Consider the following 16,572-nt stretch of genomic DNA (forward strand, 5'->3'; position numbering starts at 1 on the left):
AAGTCATCACATGCACTTTTAATAACCGATTTTGAAAATAAGATAGCTGGCAAGGATGCTCCAGTGTGCTCGATAGCAGTGCTAAGCTCCAATTCGAGCCATTTAGGGCTGGACCTGCATCCCACAGCATCACCAACTATAGGCAGATTCCAGAAGACCCAGGCTCTGGCATTACAGGCCCAGTAATAATGTCTGAAAACTGGAAGGCCCAGACCACCCTCGTCCGAGGGCTTTTGCAAGTGAGACTTCGAGATGCGGGGGGGCTTGTAGGCCCAAACGAAAGGCATGATAATGGCATCCAACGCTTTGAAAAAGGAAGACCTGAGAAAAATAGGAACATTCTGGAATAGGTACATGAATTTAGGGAGCACAACCATTTTGATTATATTGATACGGCCAATCATTGAAAGTGGGAGAAGTTTCCACCTATCTATCATACACTTGAGCTCATCAGTTAGAACCGAATAATTAAGCCTGAAGAGGAGTTTTGAGTTCCTAGGGATGTTAATACCCAGGTATGAAAAGTAATCCTGGGAGACTTTAAAGGGCAAACTAGACAGGAAATCAGGGCCCAGACCAGACGACAGCGGCATAAGAACAGACTTCTTCCAATTTATGGTGAACCCTGATAGGTGGCCAAAGCTGTCAATCAGCTTAAGAAGTGGAGGAAGGGAGATCTTTAAATCTGAAAGAGCCAATATGATATCATCTGCATACAGACCGATGGTGTACTCTGACGTGCCACAATTTATACCAGAGATATGGGAATTGGCTCTGATGGCAATGGCCAACGGCTCAAGAGCTAAAGCAAAAAGCATTGGAGAGAGGCAACAACCCTGCCTTGTCCCACGGTGTAAGAGGAACGGGAGCGACCTCTCATGGTTGGTAAGGACCGAGGAACGAGGGCAAGCGTAAAGCAACTTAATCATATTCAAAAAATTCGACCCAAAACCAAATTTTTCAAGAGTAGCAAACAAATAACTCCATTCCACTTGGTCGAAAGCCTGCTGGGCATCGAGTGAAATCACCGCAGAATTGGGCAGTGTCGTTGAGTACATCGCATTTAAGAGACATCTAGTATTAGAAAAAGAGAATCTATTGGGGATAAAACCCGATTGGTCAGGATGAATTATAGAGCCTATGTGCTTATTTAACCGGTTGGTTAGGACTTTAGCAATTATCTTTTGGTCTGAGTTGAGAAGACTTAGGGGACGATAGGAAGAAACATTAGTTTCGTCTCTGTCTTTTTTCAGGAGGAGACATATATGGGCATCGTAGAAAGAATGAGGGAATGAGCCGTTTAACACTGAGCAATTTACCATCCGAAGTAGCAGGGGAGCGATAACGTCAATATGTGTCTTATAAAGCTCTATCCCGAAACCGTCCGGACCACATGCTTTTCCATTAGGAAAGGAGCAGATTGCATTTCTAATTTCCTCCAGCGTAAAGTCTGCATCGAGTAAGCCCCGTGCAGCCTCAGGAAGAGTCGGGATGTCTAAAGCATTAAGAAAATTAGTGATTTCAGCAACTGTGGCCGTAGTACTAGACGTGTATAACTGACAATAAAAACTGCGAAATCTGTCATTTATCTGCTTGTGATCGGACAGCAACTGGCCAGTTGCAGAGAGAATTCTGTGTATCGCCCTTTCAGCTTGAATGCCCTTCAGCTGTCTGGAAAGCACCTTGTCAGCCTTTTCACCAAGCTCAAAATGCTTCTGTTTTAATCGACGAATACAATTCATGACCTGCTCCCCCAACATGTGGTTGTAGTCATATTTCAATTTGAGAATGGTATTAAGTGTGTCAGCAGCCCCGGTATCGCGATACTTCTCCTCCAACACAGACAGCTCTGCCTCAATATTAGTACGCAGCCTGAGTTTGTCCCTCTTCTGAGAAGCTTGATAAGCAATAATATGGCCTCTAATAACGACTTTAAAGGATTCCCACAAAACAGAGTCTGAAACTACACCATTATCATTAAATTGTAAAAATTCTGCAATTTTAGTAGATAGGTAAACCGTAAAAGAGTCATTTAGATATAAAGAGGGGTTAAATTTCCAATTGTATTGGGGGGTATATAGGTTGAAGTCAATTACCGTTGAGAGAGGTGCGTGGTCCGAAACTAAAATACTGTGATAAGTGGAACTAACCACTTTCAAAATAAGCCTGGAATCAATAAGAAAATAGTCAATTCTACTGAAGCTGCCATGGACAGGGGAGAAGAAAGAGTATTGCTTTTCTAACGGATGCTGGTGCCTCCAAATGTCAACCAAGTCCAAAGATTTAGTAAGAGTATTGAGTACAGAAACAGCTCTCAAGGTTGGGGCCAGGGACGCAGAAGACCTATCCAACAATGGATCGAAATAACAATTAAAATCACCACCGATAATGATATTATGGTCATTGTATTGTGAGACAAGATTGAATATTTTACTAAAGAAGTCAGGGTTGTCAAAATTAGGGGCATAGATGTTCAAGAGGACTACAGGGGTGGAGTTGACTGTACCTGTAACAAGTATGAACCTCCCACCTGGATCACATATCTGAGTTTTGAATATAAAAGGAATAGTTCTGCGAACAAGAATGGCAACCCCTCTCGCCCTGGAAGAAAAGGCGGACTGGTACACCTGTGACACCCATACCGATCTTAATCGCCTCTGCTCTGAAGGTTGGATATGGGTCTCCTGTAAAAAAATTATATCAGAAGACAGAGATTTTAAATGCGAAAATACTTTACCACGTTTAAGAGCTTTGCCCATACCCCGACAATTCCAGGTTGTAAAAGTGATGTGGCTCATCCCCATCTTAAGTGAGTGGATGGTGTACGACGATGTGGAAGGACAAAATGAAGGCTTTGAGGTTTGACAAATAAAGAGCTGGCACTTACATCAAAAAACAAAAACGACACATATTTAGAAACAAGTAGACCCCCCCCCCCCCCTCCCACCCCCACCCACCCCACAAACCGCAGAAAAAAAGATAGCGGAACACCCCCAATATCCAACAGGGAGGCAGCCGGGAACCAGGGCCAGCCTGACTGAACACTAATACTCAAAGAAAATACCGTGGAGCCCCGTGCGCCCCACATATAATCTATTTAACAAACATGAAAAACAAAATTGTGCACCAAGTACGAAAGATCCAACTCAAATAACTAGATGGATATAAAACTTTAACCGTTGCAACAAAACTGCAAATATGCAGAAATGAGACAGAGCATACAGAAACATGTGCATATTCCCAATATCACAACGTAACACAAATACTGTAGAGGCAAAACCCAATAGGCAAAATAAGCACTGTACATCGTTTCAGTGCGGGAAAGAGATGAACTCTACAGTATGTAAATCACAGTATGCAAACCAAAAAAACCTTTATATTGCGCATTGATCAGCTGAGGACAAAGATGTTGGATCAAAACATTCAACATAGCTGGGTAGAGAACATTACTGCAGAAAATGCGCGAATATGTAAACATGTCGTGAAATTAGTAAGTCACTTGTGAATTATTATTCATTTGCAGAGCCAATGGAGTCAGCAAACCGTGCAGCTTCCTCCGGCGACATAAAAGTCTTCGATGCGTTGTTATATTCGACATGGAGCTTTGCGGGAAAGCGAAGAGAGCACTTAGCACCGGCGTCGATCAGCCGCTTCCTCACACCACCAAAGGCCTGCCGCTGCGCCGAGACCTCCGCAGTGTAATCAGGAAAAATGGAAACTCTGTCTCCGCGGTACAGCAAAGGAGACCTTTGCCTGCTGAGTCGTAGTATGTCAAACACATCACGGTCGTTGTGGACTTTAGCGATGATGACACGTGGCCGTTCATTGGGCTGTGGCTTCGGTCTCAGGCTACGGTGGGCTCGGTCTATTTTTATCGGCCTGCTGAAGTTCTCACGACCCAAAAGTTCTGGAAGTAGGTTAGCAACGAAGTCGGTAGGGCTGCCTTTCTCATCCCCTTCCTTAACTCCCGCAATCCTCACGTTGAGTCGGCGAGAGCGCCCCTCCAGATCGTTGACTTTAGCTTTGAGGAGAGTGTTAACCACCTGTAGCTCTTTGCACGATGCTTCCAGCGCTGCTAATCGGCTATCGTTAGCGGACATAGCTTCATCAAGGTCTTCAAACCGGCGCTCAGACTCATGATATTTCTTCTGGAGAGAAGTTAGCGTTGCATCAATTGCATCGAGACGGCCCTCAACCGACTTCTTCAACCCGTCCACGAGCGAGGTTATTTTGGAAAGCTCAGCTCCATGGTTAGCGATAGCCGCTAATATGGCATCATTACCTGCCGCCGACTGGCTCGCCTTGGACGTATCCCTCTGGCTCTCATCTTTCTTCGGCATGATGACAAAAGATCGGCTCCGACAGTCCGCGAAACAGATTTTAAAACTACCCAGCTAGAAATAAACTTAAAGTGCAACTTTATGAGTGAGAAGGCACGGAGAGCACAGAAAACACGTCTACTCCATAGCTGCACACGAGCGCCCCCCAGCAATTACTTTTTAACAGAAGGCCAGGTAGGTTTGGATGGCTTTGTTCCAATAATGAAATCGTAACTTTATTGTGTTGCACTGTATTTTGTATTTATTCTCCTTATCTTTGTCTGATATTAAAATTTTCTTGATTTGTAACAACAAATATGAAAAAACTAAGAAATCTTGAAAAGGGCTCATATGTTTTTCATGGCACTTCCAAACAGATTTGTTCTGTTTCTGGTAGATATGGAATCAATGCCACATGAACGAAGCATTTTAGAAACTGTTTTTAGCTTAGACTCATGTTGGAGGGAGGAAATTATGCCCCTTCTCTCTATTCTGTTTCTCTTTGAACTTATATTCCTTAACTGTTGCTGCTTCCTTTTTGGTTTCCTATATAAAATGTGCTTTCCATTCTTTTAATCACTCTGCCTGCTGTTTTCTTTCTTCATACAAAAGCCTCTGCTTCCCCCACTGAAAGAGTTCATGATCTGGCCTGGAGGCCTGTAGTTGAATTAGGCCCCACAGGTAATTCTCACTTCTGTGAATTTATTATCATTTCTCTTCCTCCTTTCAGTTCCTCTCTTCCACTTTCCACACTCACATATGTTTTCTTAAAAATAACACAAAAACCCACTTTCATATATGCATCTGCGACTTTACTTTAACCCTCTAAACCAGGGTGTCAAACTCCAGGCCTCGAGGGCCGGTGTCCTGAAACCTTTTCATGTGTCACTGCTGCAACATCCCTCGAGGACTGGAGTTTGACACCCTGATCTAAAGCCTAACCTGTCGCCGTGCATTTTCCAATGTTTTTTTTTTAAACATCTGTAACTCCTGAAACATTTGCTGTAATATTTTCTGCTACAAGAGTCAATGCATGCCTGCGCTTTTTAGGTTTTAAAATTTGCAGCTAGAAATATTGGATTTAAAGTGCAAATATGTACCTAAAAAGACAATACCAGAATTAATACATACAGTGCCATGAACAAGTATTTGTCCCCTTCCTGATTTCTTCTGGGTGCTTTGCATGTTTGAGTGACGAAATGTTTCTCCCACTGAAAATGCGACGTCCAGATAACCAGAATGAACTTTTTGGGATTAGACAAAGATGACCTGAATAAATATAAAATTCAGCTTTTAAATGATGAATCATTTATTAAAAACGAAGGAGATCTACCTGCCCGGTGTGAACAAGTAGTTACTCCCATTTGAGGCTGGGCGATATGGCCTAAAATCCATATCGTGGTATAATTTGAAGCACGTGCGGTAACGATATATATCGCGATATATTCTTTTCTTCTGTATACCACATTTTCCGCACTATAATGCACACTTAAAATCCTTTAATTTTCTCAAAAATCAACAGTGCGCCTTATGTATGAATTCTGGTTGTGCTTACTGACCTCAAATCGATTTTATGTGGTACACAGCGCTCAAAAATCTGTCAAAAAATGTTTTAGTACGACTTTGGTAAGCTATGAAGCCGCACCGCTTGATGGATTGTCGGAGCATTACGGCCACCGTAGTCAGGAGCCTCGTGGAGTAATCTGGGTCCTAAACTCTGTCCGCTTCAGGTCCCAAAGTCAAACGAACACAGCCGCATCACTGAGAGTTAAAAACTGTCTAAAACCTTTCATCTTTAATAAAATGATCAGCATTGCTGCTTTACCAGGTGTAACAATTAATTTTAACACCCAGGCATCCATAAAAACAGGATTAGTTACATTTAACAGAGTTAGAAGCTAGCAGGAAGTTAGCTCGCTAGCTTTCACCTAAACATGATGTAGCATGTTCTGACTGAGAGATTTTTGACAAAATTCAAACGTACAGCTCTGCTATCACTTCCAACATGAATGAAGACAGAAAACTAAACAGCAGTGACGTTTGCAGGGTTACTGAAGTTGGGCTAGCTGGTATATAATGATGTGCTACGTGATCGCTAGCGACACAGCTATGCTACCATAACATAAACACAGCGAAGCTGGAGAATGAATGCTAACTTTTTTCCACTCGATAAAAGTTAACGTGAGGGTTCCCGATGGTTAGAGACAAATAATAATAATGGATTGGATTTATATAGCGCTTTTCAAGGCACCCAAAGCGGTTTACAATGCCACTATTCATTCACTCTCACATTCACACACTGGTGGAGGCAAACTACGGTTGTAGCCACAGCTGCCCTGGGGCAGACTGACAGAAGCGAGGCTGCCATATTGCGCCATCGGCCCCTCTGGCCAACACCAGTAGGCGGTAGGGAAAAGTGTCTTGTCCAAGGACGCAACGACCAGGACAGAGAGCCCGGGGATCGAATCGGCGACCTTCCGGTTACAGATACGCATCCCAACCCCCTGAGCCACGGTCGCCCCGCAGTGTCATGGCAGGATGCTGTAAGATATCGTGACACTCAGGCCTTATTACTGCCAGACCTAGGAATCAAGAAATCACTTGACTAGAACCTGCGTGACAAAGTGATGCTGACCAGAAAAAAATGGACTTCATGCCATGACTGAAAGAAACTGGAGAACAACTGAGCAACGTAGTCATTGACTTCTATCAGTCTGGAAAGGGTTTCAAAGCCATTTCTAAGGGTTTGGGAATCTAGCCAACCAACAGAGGCGATCCTTCTTTGGAGTGGCCGGCCTATAACAACAACATTGATCTAAGTACACCATCATGACTCATTCAGGTGGCCTTAACAGAATCCAGAACAGCATCTAAAAAACTGCAGGCCTCACCTGCCTCAGCCCATGAGAGAGTTCCAAGGCAAAAACCACTTCTGACCCTAAAGACCTCAACGACTCGTCTCACATTAGCCAAAAAACTACTTGAATGACCTCCAAGACTTTTAAGAAAATATTCTCTGACCTGATGAGACAAAAGATTAACTTTTTGGAAGGTTTGACTACTAAAACTCTAAATATAGTGTTATATTTAATAAAAAGAACATGATACCAACAGTCAGAAATGGAGGTGGTACTGGGATGGTCTGGAGCTGCTTTCAAGCTTCTGTACCAGCAGAGACTACTATGATTGATGGAACCATGAATCCAGAAAATCAAATAATCTCCAGTTCAGGGCAGGAAAGTCAAGCATACTCGAATAATGCAGCAGGACTATGATCTGAAAAACACACCAGCAAGTCCACCTCTGAATGACTAAAAAAACAATCTGCTAAAAGTCTGAACTCTGCAAGGAAGAGAGCCAGAATTCCTCCACAGCGATGTGAAAGACTTGTTGCCAGTTATTGCAAACACTTGATTGTAGTTCTTGCTGCCAAGGGTGGCACGAGCAGTTATTAGGTTTGGAGGCAGTTAATTCATGATTTAATAAAGGCAGCAATTACTTTTTAACAGAAGGCCAGGTAGGTTTGGATGGCTTTGTTCCAATAATGAAATCGTAACTTTATTGTGTTGCACTGTATTTTGTATTTATTCTCCTTATCTTTGTCTGATATTAAAATTTTCTTGATTTGTAACAACAAATATGAAAAAACTAAGAAATCTTGAAAAGGGCTCATATGTTTTTCATGGCACTTCCAAACAGATTTGTTCTGTTTCTGGTAGATATGGAATCAATGCCACATGAACGAAGCATTTTAGAAACTGTTTTTAGCTTAGACTCATGTTGGAGGGAGGAAATTATGCCCCTTCTCTCTATTCTGTTTCTCTTTGAACTTATATTCCTTAACTGTTGCTGCTTCCTTTTTGGTTTCCTATATAAAATGTGCTTTCCATTCTTTTAATCACTCTGCCTGCTGTTTTCTTTCTTCATACAAAAGCCTCTGCTTCCCCCACTGAAAGAGTTCATGATCTGGCCTGGAGGCCTGTAGTTGAATTAGGCCCCACAGGTAATTCTCACTTCTGTGAATTTATTATCATTTCTCTTCCTCCTTTCAGTTCCTCTCTTCCACTTTCCACACTCACATATGTTTTCTTAAAAATAACACAAAAACCCACTTTCATATATGCATCTGCGACTTTACTTTAACCCTCTAAACCAGGGTGTCAAACTTCAGGCCTCGAGGGCCGGTGTCCTGAAACCTTTTCATGTGTCACTGCTGCAACATCCCTCGAGGACTGGAGTTTGACACCCTGATCTAAAGCCTAACCTGTCGCCGTGCATTTTCCAATGTTTTTTTTTAAACATCTGTAACTCCTGAAACATTTGCTCAAATGAAAAAATTCCAAAGCTTCCTAAAAGCAGCGATTTGTGCTTTTCAGTTTTATTAGAGTAATTACGGTAATGCCAGGCATGGTGTTGCATTAAAGTTTGGTTGAAAGAAGAGAGAGTCAGTGTGATGGAGCTCTGCAGAAAACAGACATTTTAAAGGCATTTTGGTTCTTTTTATTGTGTTTTTTTAAAAATTTGTTTTGTTTTTGTTGTTTTCTGTGTTATTTGACAAGATCTGGATGTGGCGCCTTGCCTGGGAGGACCATACTGACCCTAATATCACTGAAAAGCACAGAGTTGGTGCTTTTATAAACCATTGCAATTTTTCGATTGTGCCCCTGGAACAAGAGTTACATTAATTTGACCTAAAGGTTTGGCCTAAAACTGATTTAATGGGTTAAAATCAGTGTCCAACCTGACCTTTTTATTTATTAGAGCCAGTTTGGGAGTTTGGGAGTACACATGTCATTATGTTTTTACATTTCTGCTTGTTTCCTGTTTCCTGCTGACCTTTATTTCATTTCTTTATTTTCCATCTTCTCCCTTATCCCTGTGCATGTCATATCTTTCACTCAGTGACCTCAGAGACTGATAGGAAAAGGTCTTCTGGCATTTCTTCCACCTTTTCAGCACCATCTTATCCTCTACTGTCACTGCCAGTCCCTGATCCATCTGTTCCATCTTTCTCATTGCAAACCCACGCACAACCACCGAGCACTACCCAGCAAGCTCGGCCCTCTCCCGATGCCTACTCGTTGCCAGCCTTTGCACACTCTCACCGTCCTGTACTCCCCAAAATCTTCCAGCACACTGTTGGATCAGGTACTCGTCAACAGATGTTACTAGTTTTGTGTGCTTCCCTTTCTTCTCTTTGACCCTGAGAGCCCATTTTTAAAGGGATTATCTGCATTTGATTTAATGCATCAATGCATCTGTTGCACCAGTTGCAGAGCTGAAGCACTTTCTGTTAAAGGAGTGTATGTTCATGGATTTACACCTATTCTTAGTAAAGTTAGGATAAAACTGCAGCTCACTGTTGATATTTCTTTCTCATTATATCCTATTATAATGCTAGAAGTCATTATTATAGCTAATGCTGCAACAACTGAGGTGAGGCTGTAGGTTACTCCTGCCATCAAACTCATCTCCACTGCCTGCACTCTCTCCTTCACCTCTCATGTGCATTTTCATAAATGCTGTGAATCCTGTCTTCTGGTTGTAGCGTAGTTAACAGTCTGCATATTTTCACTTGCTCTCGTTATTTGTCTTTTATCTTCACACTGCTCCCTTTCTCTTCTGATTCTGGCGCTTCCTGGACATGTTCTGCTGGCGTCTCGTGGACATTTCAGCTCCTCAAAGGCCCCAAAGCTTCCATTTTGGCTCCTCTTCAACTGAAGCCTTGAAGGCCCAAGGTTTCCTCTCTTTAATTTCTTCAAAATTCCCCTTTACCCTCTGATCCATCTTTCTATCTCCCTCAATCCTCAAATTCCTTGCAAACAGCTTTGTTTTGGAAAAAACAAAGCTGTTTGCAAGGAATCCCGTTCTGCTCTGTTCGTATTGACATTAGAGTAGATGCATCATGTAAACTGGTATTTATGTATTTAGGGTAATGCTGCACTTCAGGGTAAAACATCCATTTAAGCAAACATACCATAAAATGTATGAAGGAAATAAAATCTGATAGCAACAGGTAAACTAAAGGTGGGTCCACACAGGAAGTGATACTTTGCTTTGTTGCTTAGTTGGTGTTCAGCTGATGTTCCTGTCTTAGGTTGCCTGGGTAACCATTTCATGGATGTGCTGTCCTAGCCAGCCAATGCTATCCTGGCTATCTTGGCAGTTGCTTCTTGTCTTGGAATTGAGAAAGGTTTAACTCAGGACTGAGTTCCCGTGCCCTCTAGCTCCCCACGCCCATTATTAGACACTGTGAAGTAGCATAACGTAAGCAGCAAGGAAGGTGATAAGTAAACAGCATCAGCAGACTATTTAAGCTTCTTTTAAATATACTTTATTTCTGGCATCTCCATAAAACAATCAACCTGGTAGGAAAACATCCCACTTGCTTTATACAGGATTTTATCCACACCTGAACCTCGTTAGTCTCTACCATCGAAACAAATAGGTCGGACCAAACAATACAATTCTAAACAAAGAACAGGAATAAGATTATGCATGAAATTGACAAACTCATTTACTCAGCTAAATGGTTTGAAAAGTAAAACACTGCATGAAGTACAACTCAAAAGGCTACTTTAAAGAAAATAATCAATACAAAATGAAAAAAAACTTCATTTGGTTACACCCAGTGATGCAATTAATGACCTCATGACCCTATACCCACATAGCAAGCAGGTCTGGCCCGGAGCTGGTATCAAGCCGGTACTGCTGGCTGACCTCTGGCATGATAAGACGTATGTCATCCAGATATGGGCCAGGCCTGGCATAGATGGCACTGTCTATGTGATTGCATGCTCATAGAAAACAGGTCTGGCCCGGATCCGGCATCAAGCTGGCACTTCTGACTGACTGGTGTCATGGCAGGGTGTATGTCAACCAGATGTGGGCCAGGTCTGGCAATGATGGCACTATTCATGTTCCTGTTTTCCTATTTTAGTTAGAGGACCCAAATGCCTTGTTGCAATACTATACTGCTATGGTAGCCAACGTTTCAAATGCAGGTTTGACAGGTTTGTTAGTTTACACTTTATCCAAAACCTAGTGACGGTTTACTCATGGTCACCACCGGGTGGCTGTAGCTCAGGAGGAAGAGCAGGTCAGCTACTGATCGGAAGGTTGGTGGTTCAATCCCTGGCTCCTCCAGTCGGCATGTCAAGAGTGTGAATGTGAATGAATGCAGTTAGGAAGCACTCAGTTTAGAGAAAGTGGGTGAATGTGGCATAGAGCACTTTGAGTAATCTGGGAGAGCAAAAAAGCGCTATAAAAGAACAGAGTTATGTTACTTTTGCACTATTATGTTCCGGCACATGTTGTTATTACATGGCTTGATTAAGGTACACATTAGGCTGACATCTGAGCCAGCAGTGTGTCTGCAACTGGCCTTGTGCTGGCCCATGTGTGGGCCACCTCTGGCAAACCAGATCTGGGCCACCAAAGGGCCGTCATTCTTTGCGGCATGTGGGCCATGTGTAAGCACATTGTGTGGGCCAGATCAGGGCCATACCAACTTTGCTATGTGGGTATAAACAGGAAATACTTGGCGGCCCTTCCCATATACCCGTCTTAAATATAGGACCTGAATACATGGACAAACATGGTAATTATAACCAAAGCAATATGAAGAAACATAATTTACCGGACATTTGCCTGTGAACAGAAGAAAATTCAAATGACCTGATGGTTAGTAGTGTTTGCTTTAAAACATATGCATGGATGTAATAGATGTAACTGCTGCTACCACAAACAAACCCAGGATAGTGTGTCAAACAAAGTTACACCAGCAATGTATAAATTAAAGCATTATGGCTAACTGTAAATTAACAAGGAAATAAGTTATCAATTCGGTTAAGGGACAAGTGGTAATACAAGCAGAATACAAGCTCACACACACACACACACACACACACACACACACACACACACACACACACACTATCGTGGTCTAAACATATCATGCATTATTAGCTCTGTATGCTGCTCAGTAACACTGGATATTTATTGCTCACTGTAACTGATGCTCATGTTGGTTGGTGCTGTGGTTTCCCTGCTGTGCTGTTTCTTTTTCTCAGCAGGTGATCGAGCAGATTTTCAGTTTCTTTTCTTTCCCCCTCGTCTTTCTCTTTCCTGGCCCCCCAGTCCTGTACGTTCTGTTTGTAATAAAATCTAAATAATAAAAATTGAACAAACTATGCCAGTCAAGTGGACCATTATAGCAAAAGCTGTGGTGGTCCACTTGGGAAAATCAATCTGTTGGGCAGACGGGACGGGCAGGAGTCCCAAAAACCTGAAAAGTGTTTTAAATATCTCCGTCCAGCCTACACATGGGATTTAAATCAGGATAGATCTCAGCAGTTTCTCTTTGCACAATATTCCAAACAAAGAATCCATGTCTTCCTATGATGAAACCAGTTTGGCCTTGAGATGTGATAGAGGGAAGCCGAGCATGTTGGTAGGTGGTTAAAGTGTTAAAGTTGACCCACTGCTTCACAGGCTGTTCCTGTCTCAGTGGCCTCTGGCCCCACGTCACTGCTGGTCACTTCCTGTGTGGACCCATCATTAGAAGTATAGTTTTCATATTGAGAATGAGACTTACTGATCTGAATCTATTTTGAGAACAGACCATTACATTAAGCACTGACAGAGCTCTGATGTCATAGCTTTGAAAATAACTGCAGAATAAATACTTTCATATGTTAAATACTAAAACTAAATGTATCCTTGGAAAGTTGTCAAACTGCTGCCAAATGTAGTGTTTTACACAAAGTAGTGTGTCATGCAGCCGATGTTATATGTAGTACTCTGCATGCACAGGTAAGCTTCCCTTGTATATTTTCACATGTGAAAAGTTTGCTGTCTTGATTATCACAATAATGCAGCGATAACTTTTCTTTTCTTTTCTCTTCTCTTCTCTTCTCTTCTCTTCTCTTCTTTTCTTTTCTTTTCTTTTCTTTTCTTTTCTTTTCTTTTCTTGTCTTGTCTTTTCTCAGCCTGTACTAGTGCACGTAGAGAGCAGAGTGGTCCTTCTTTTTCCTCTGTTTCCTCATCATCATCCTCAGCTCTACTCAGCTCTTTCCCTATACCTCCGCCACGTCCTGCTCTCAAAGCCTGCTCCACCTCTGAAAAGCTTGCCCCACCTCTGCTAGAGTCTGATATGGGGTCTGCCCATATCAAACCTACAAGTCTACCGTTTTCCCCAGAGTCAGGTAAAGGGACAGAGATTAAAGTGTAGACCAAGCAGATATTTTCCACACCCTTTACTTGACCTTTACCTTTGGTTTTTCCTTACTCTGTCCTCCCATGTTTTTCCTTTTGTTTTCCAGCTTCCTGGCAGACTGAATGGAGGCCTCCTAAATCTCAGGTCCCTCTAGCACAGCTGGCCCACTCTCCTACGTCTCTGCATCCCTTTGTCAGTGATCCTGGACAAGCTGCACTTCTGCAGAAAAAGCAGAGACTAGAGATGCCATGTAATTCTGCTCTACTTTAAACCCAGACCAGTACTCTGCCATGTTGATCAGAGGCTGCTTGCTGTACTTCTCTTTCATTCGTCTCTGTTTTTCCCTTCTTGTTTTCTTTCCTGTCAGCTTCATCTTCTCTGCCCACTGCTCAGCCTTTAGATGAGAAACCCAGCGGAGGGTCTGGATATGTTTCTTTTTGGAAACCTCAGGTCACATCTGCATTAGAGACCGCCTCACCTTCTCTACATCTTTCCTCTGCTCATGTGTTTCCTTCTCTTTCAGTCTGTGAACATGATGCAGGTACATGGTTAGGTTCAGCACAGAAAAGAGTGTAGCTGCTATGCTAGCGTGATGGCACACGAACCTCGTTTTTTAGCTTGATTTGTAAAATCGTATCTTTGCTTTTCCTTCTTATTAGAGTTCAAAAGACAGCTGAGCACCCTGAATGAAGAGGATAACCAGTGCACAGCACCCACAGGTAAGCATCAAGTCAGCATTCAGTGGGGTAAGGCTTACAGTACGGACTGCATGGCTAACTCTCTGAACTGTATGTTATTAGCCTCTAACCCTGGAGGCCCAGCCAGCCAAAGGTCAGAGAAGGTCAGAGCTTCAGAGAGGAAAAGAGATACAGCGTGTGGACTCGACACTGCCAAAGCATCAGCAGGGTAAGTTGTTCCTGCAGGCTGCTTGAGTTTGGCACTTCTGAACATTTGCTGTGTTTTCACGATCGTCTAACAATAATCCACGTTCCCATATCACAACATTTTTGCTTATGGTTCTATCAAACTGTAGTTTCGAGAGTACTTCATGAGGTGTAGTTATCCTTGTTTAATTGGCCTATAAAAATGAAAAACACTGTTTTTCCTCTTTAAGGTTATATTCTCATGTAATTCTGAGCCACTTTATTTGAAGCTGCTGTGTAACGACATTGTCTGGAAGTTATGTTCTCTCCATTTGTGCTTTGTCAGAACTTTTGATTGGATTTTCATTTTTTAACAAAGTCACAGTGAAACAAATCTGAGTAGTGAGGTGTGCAAAGATTGTGTTTGTGTGACCAACAAATCCCCAATTTTTCAGTGTAGCAAAATTACATGCTGGCATGCTATGCAACAGTTTCACTGTTGTCCACGTGAGACAAATTTAGGAAACAAACCAGTGAATTTTGAAATAAACAACGATCATGCTCGTGGTCTCACCGTGCAACTGAGATTTTCCTTTTTTGGCCTGGGAACGATGTATTCATCAAATAACCTGCTGAAAGCTCAGAGACTCACATGAGCAGCAATCCTCAACGGGAAATCTTGCACCGAAAAAACACACATTTAGTTTATTTTCTGCAAGTATTCAACTTTACAAGAGGAGGTAAAACAGGACTCACTTTAAGTGATTTAAAAATAGCACCTGAACTGTAAAGAGTTACACAGGAAGATGATTCTGGTGGGGAATAGAAAAAAAGTATTTATTTATTATTACATAATGTTTAATGTGACTCAGGAAGTGTTGCTTTTAATAAATGATAATAGTGTCATAATTGTAAGAAGAACATGTATTTACTGAGCAACAACGCGGTCTACAAGAAAGAATGAACAAAACAGCCTCGAGATCAAGAAAATAAATTGCACTAATTGCAAAAATTAGTGCAATAAATTTTTTTTGAGTTTGCACTAATTGCAAAAATGCAATTTTTTATTACAATATATAAAACCACCCCATGCTATTTCAGTCCCGAAAAAATTCACAGAATGCGTGGCATGCTTTGGAAAGATGGACGCATCGGAGAGCAACTTGGAGTTTGTATCTTGCCCAAAGATGTTTGGCGTGCAGACTGGAGCAGCCTGGGATCAAACCACTAACCTTCCTTAACCTTAGTAGATGACCTGCTCTACCTCAGAGCAGCTACATCCACCTCAAGGAAACAGTCAACAACATCCACTGAAAGAACATTTCTTTAGTAAGGCTTCTGTCAAGTCGAGTTACGCCTGATATATTGTCTCTAATCAAGCTGCATAAGAAGTCATGAACCTTTCCCATCAAGGCTGCTGAAATTCAAGTCAACCAATCATCATCTCAACTGAACAGGGTTGGAAAGTTATGAGAAAAGGCCAGACCAATCAGATTTTAGATCTGATTTTAGACTCCATGTTAAGAAGATGAAGCGGTTGCTTTAAAAACAGTGTTTGAGTTCCCTGTTTGATGTTTCTGGGTGAAATTTTTGAAACTTCTGCTTTTTGATTCTGCTTTTAGAAATGTGATTTGTAAAATGTGCCACTCAATTCCTGACAGGCCACTATTTGTGATTGCTAGTCCCTTGCTTTGCATTGTGATGCAGTGATGTGATACATTGTTACAGCTAAACACCAGCTGGCAGAATTCTTATTTGTAGTTTGCATCAGTTGTGTAGTTTTGAACTTTTTTGTGGTTGCTAAAAATATAAAGTAAGTTAAAGTTACAAAGGAGAGAGAGTGTTGCCAAAGGAGCTGAGATCACTGAAGTCACTTTCAGAGTCACTGGTTGCCATTACGTCAGATTATGGTATTACTGGTATGCTAGGAACAGTGAAACAGTGAGAGCAGGTAAGTGTATGTGAGCGTGATACCTGACCTCTGCTCTGGATGCCATTAATTATGCTCTTTTTATGAGATGAGCTTCAGTTGTTGTTATTGTCACTATTCCAGCAATAGTGATGTTACTGAGCAACACTGGTTGCAGCTAAAAGCACGGAATATAAAGCAAATAAAAAAGTAATCAAAGACTATGCATTGCAACAAAGTCAGAAGAAATGGAAAAAAAAAAGT

General features: G+C 41.9%; 1 protein-coding gene across 3 annotated transcripts in view; it reads left to right on the top strand.

Annotated features, from left to right (window-relative positions):
* Nucleotides 1-16,572, top strand: part of ehbp1l1a (EH domain binding protein 1-like 1a) — a 54,341-nt gene that overhangs the window by 14,520 nt on the left and 23,249 nt on the right. The window contains exons 7-15 of one of the 3 annotated variants that reach the window (XM_085267540.1): nucleotides 4,932-5,000; nucleotides 8,254-8,322; nucleotides 9,222-9,467; nucleotides 9,995-10,057; nucleotides 13,310-13,525; nucleotides 13,643-13,786; nucleotides 13,904-14,077; nucleotides 14,196-14,255; nucleotides 14,337-14,442. In XM_085267540.1, coding sequence (XP_085123666.1) covers nucleotides 4,932-5,000; nucleotides 8,254-8,322; nucleotides 9,222-9,467; nucleotides 9,995-10,057; nucleotides 13,310-13,525; nucleotides 13,643-13,786; nucleotides 13,904-14,077; nucleotides 14,196-14,255; nucleotides 14,337-14,442 — 1,147 coding nt within the window. The remainder of the gene's footprint in view (nucleotides 1-4,931; nucleotides 5,001-8,253; nucleotides 8,323-9,221; nucleotides 9,468-9,994; nucleotides 10,058-13,309; nucleotides 13,526-13,642; nucleotides 13,787-13,903; nucleotides 14,078-14,195; nucleotides 14,256-14,336; nucleotides 14,443-16,572) is intronic. The other 2 variants (XM_085267542.1, XM_085267541.1) reach the window with 2 other exon arrangements.

This window comes from Mchenga conophoros, linkage group LG3 (assembly GCF_057382185.1).
Source record: "Mchenga conophoros isolate Kocher_MC1m ecotype Shallow Benthic linkage group LG3, M_conophoros_male_GT1.1, whole genome shotgun sequence".
Lineage (NCBI taxonomy): Eukaryota > Metazoa > Chordata > Actinopteri > Cichliformes > Cichlidae > Mchenga > Mchenga conophoros.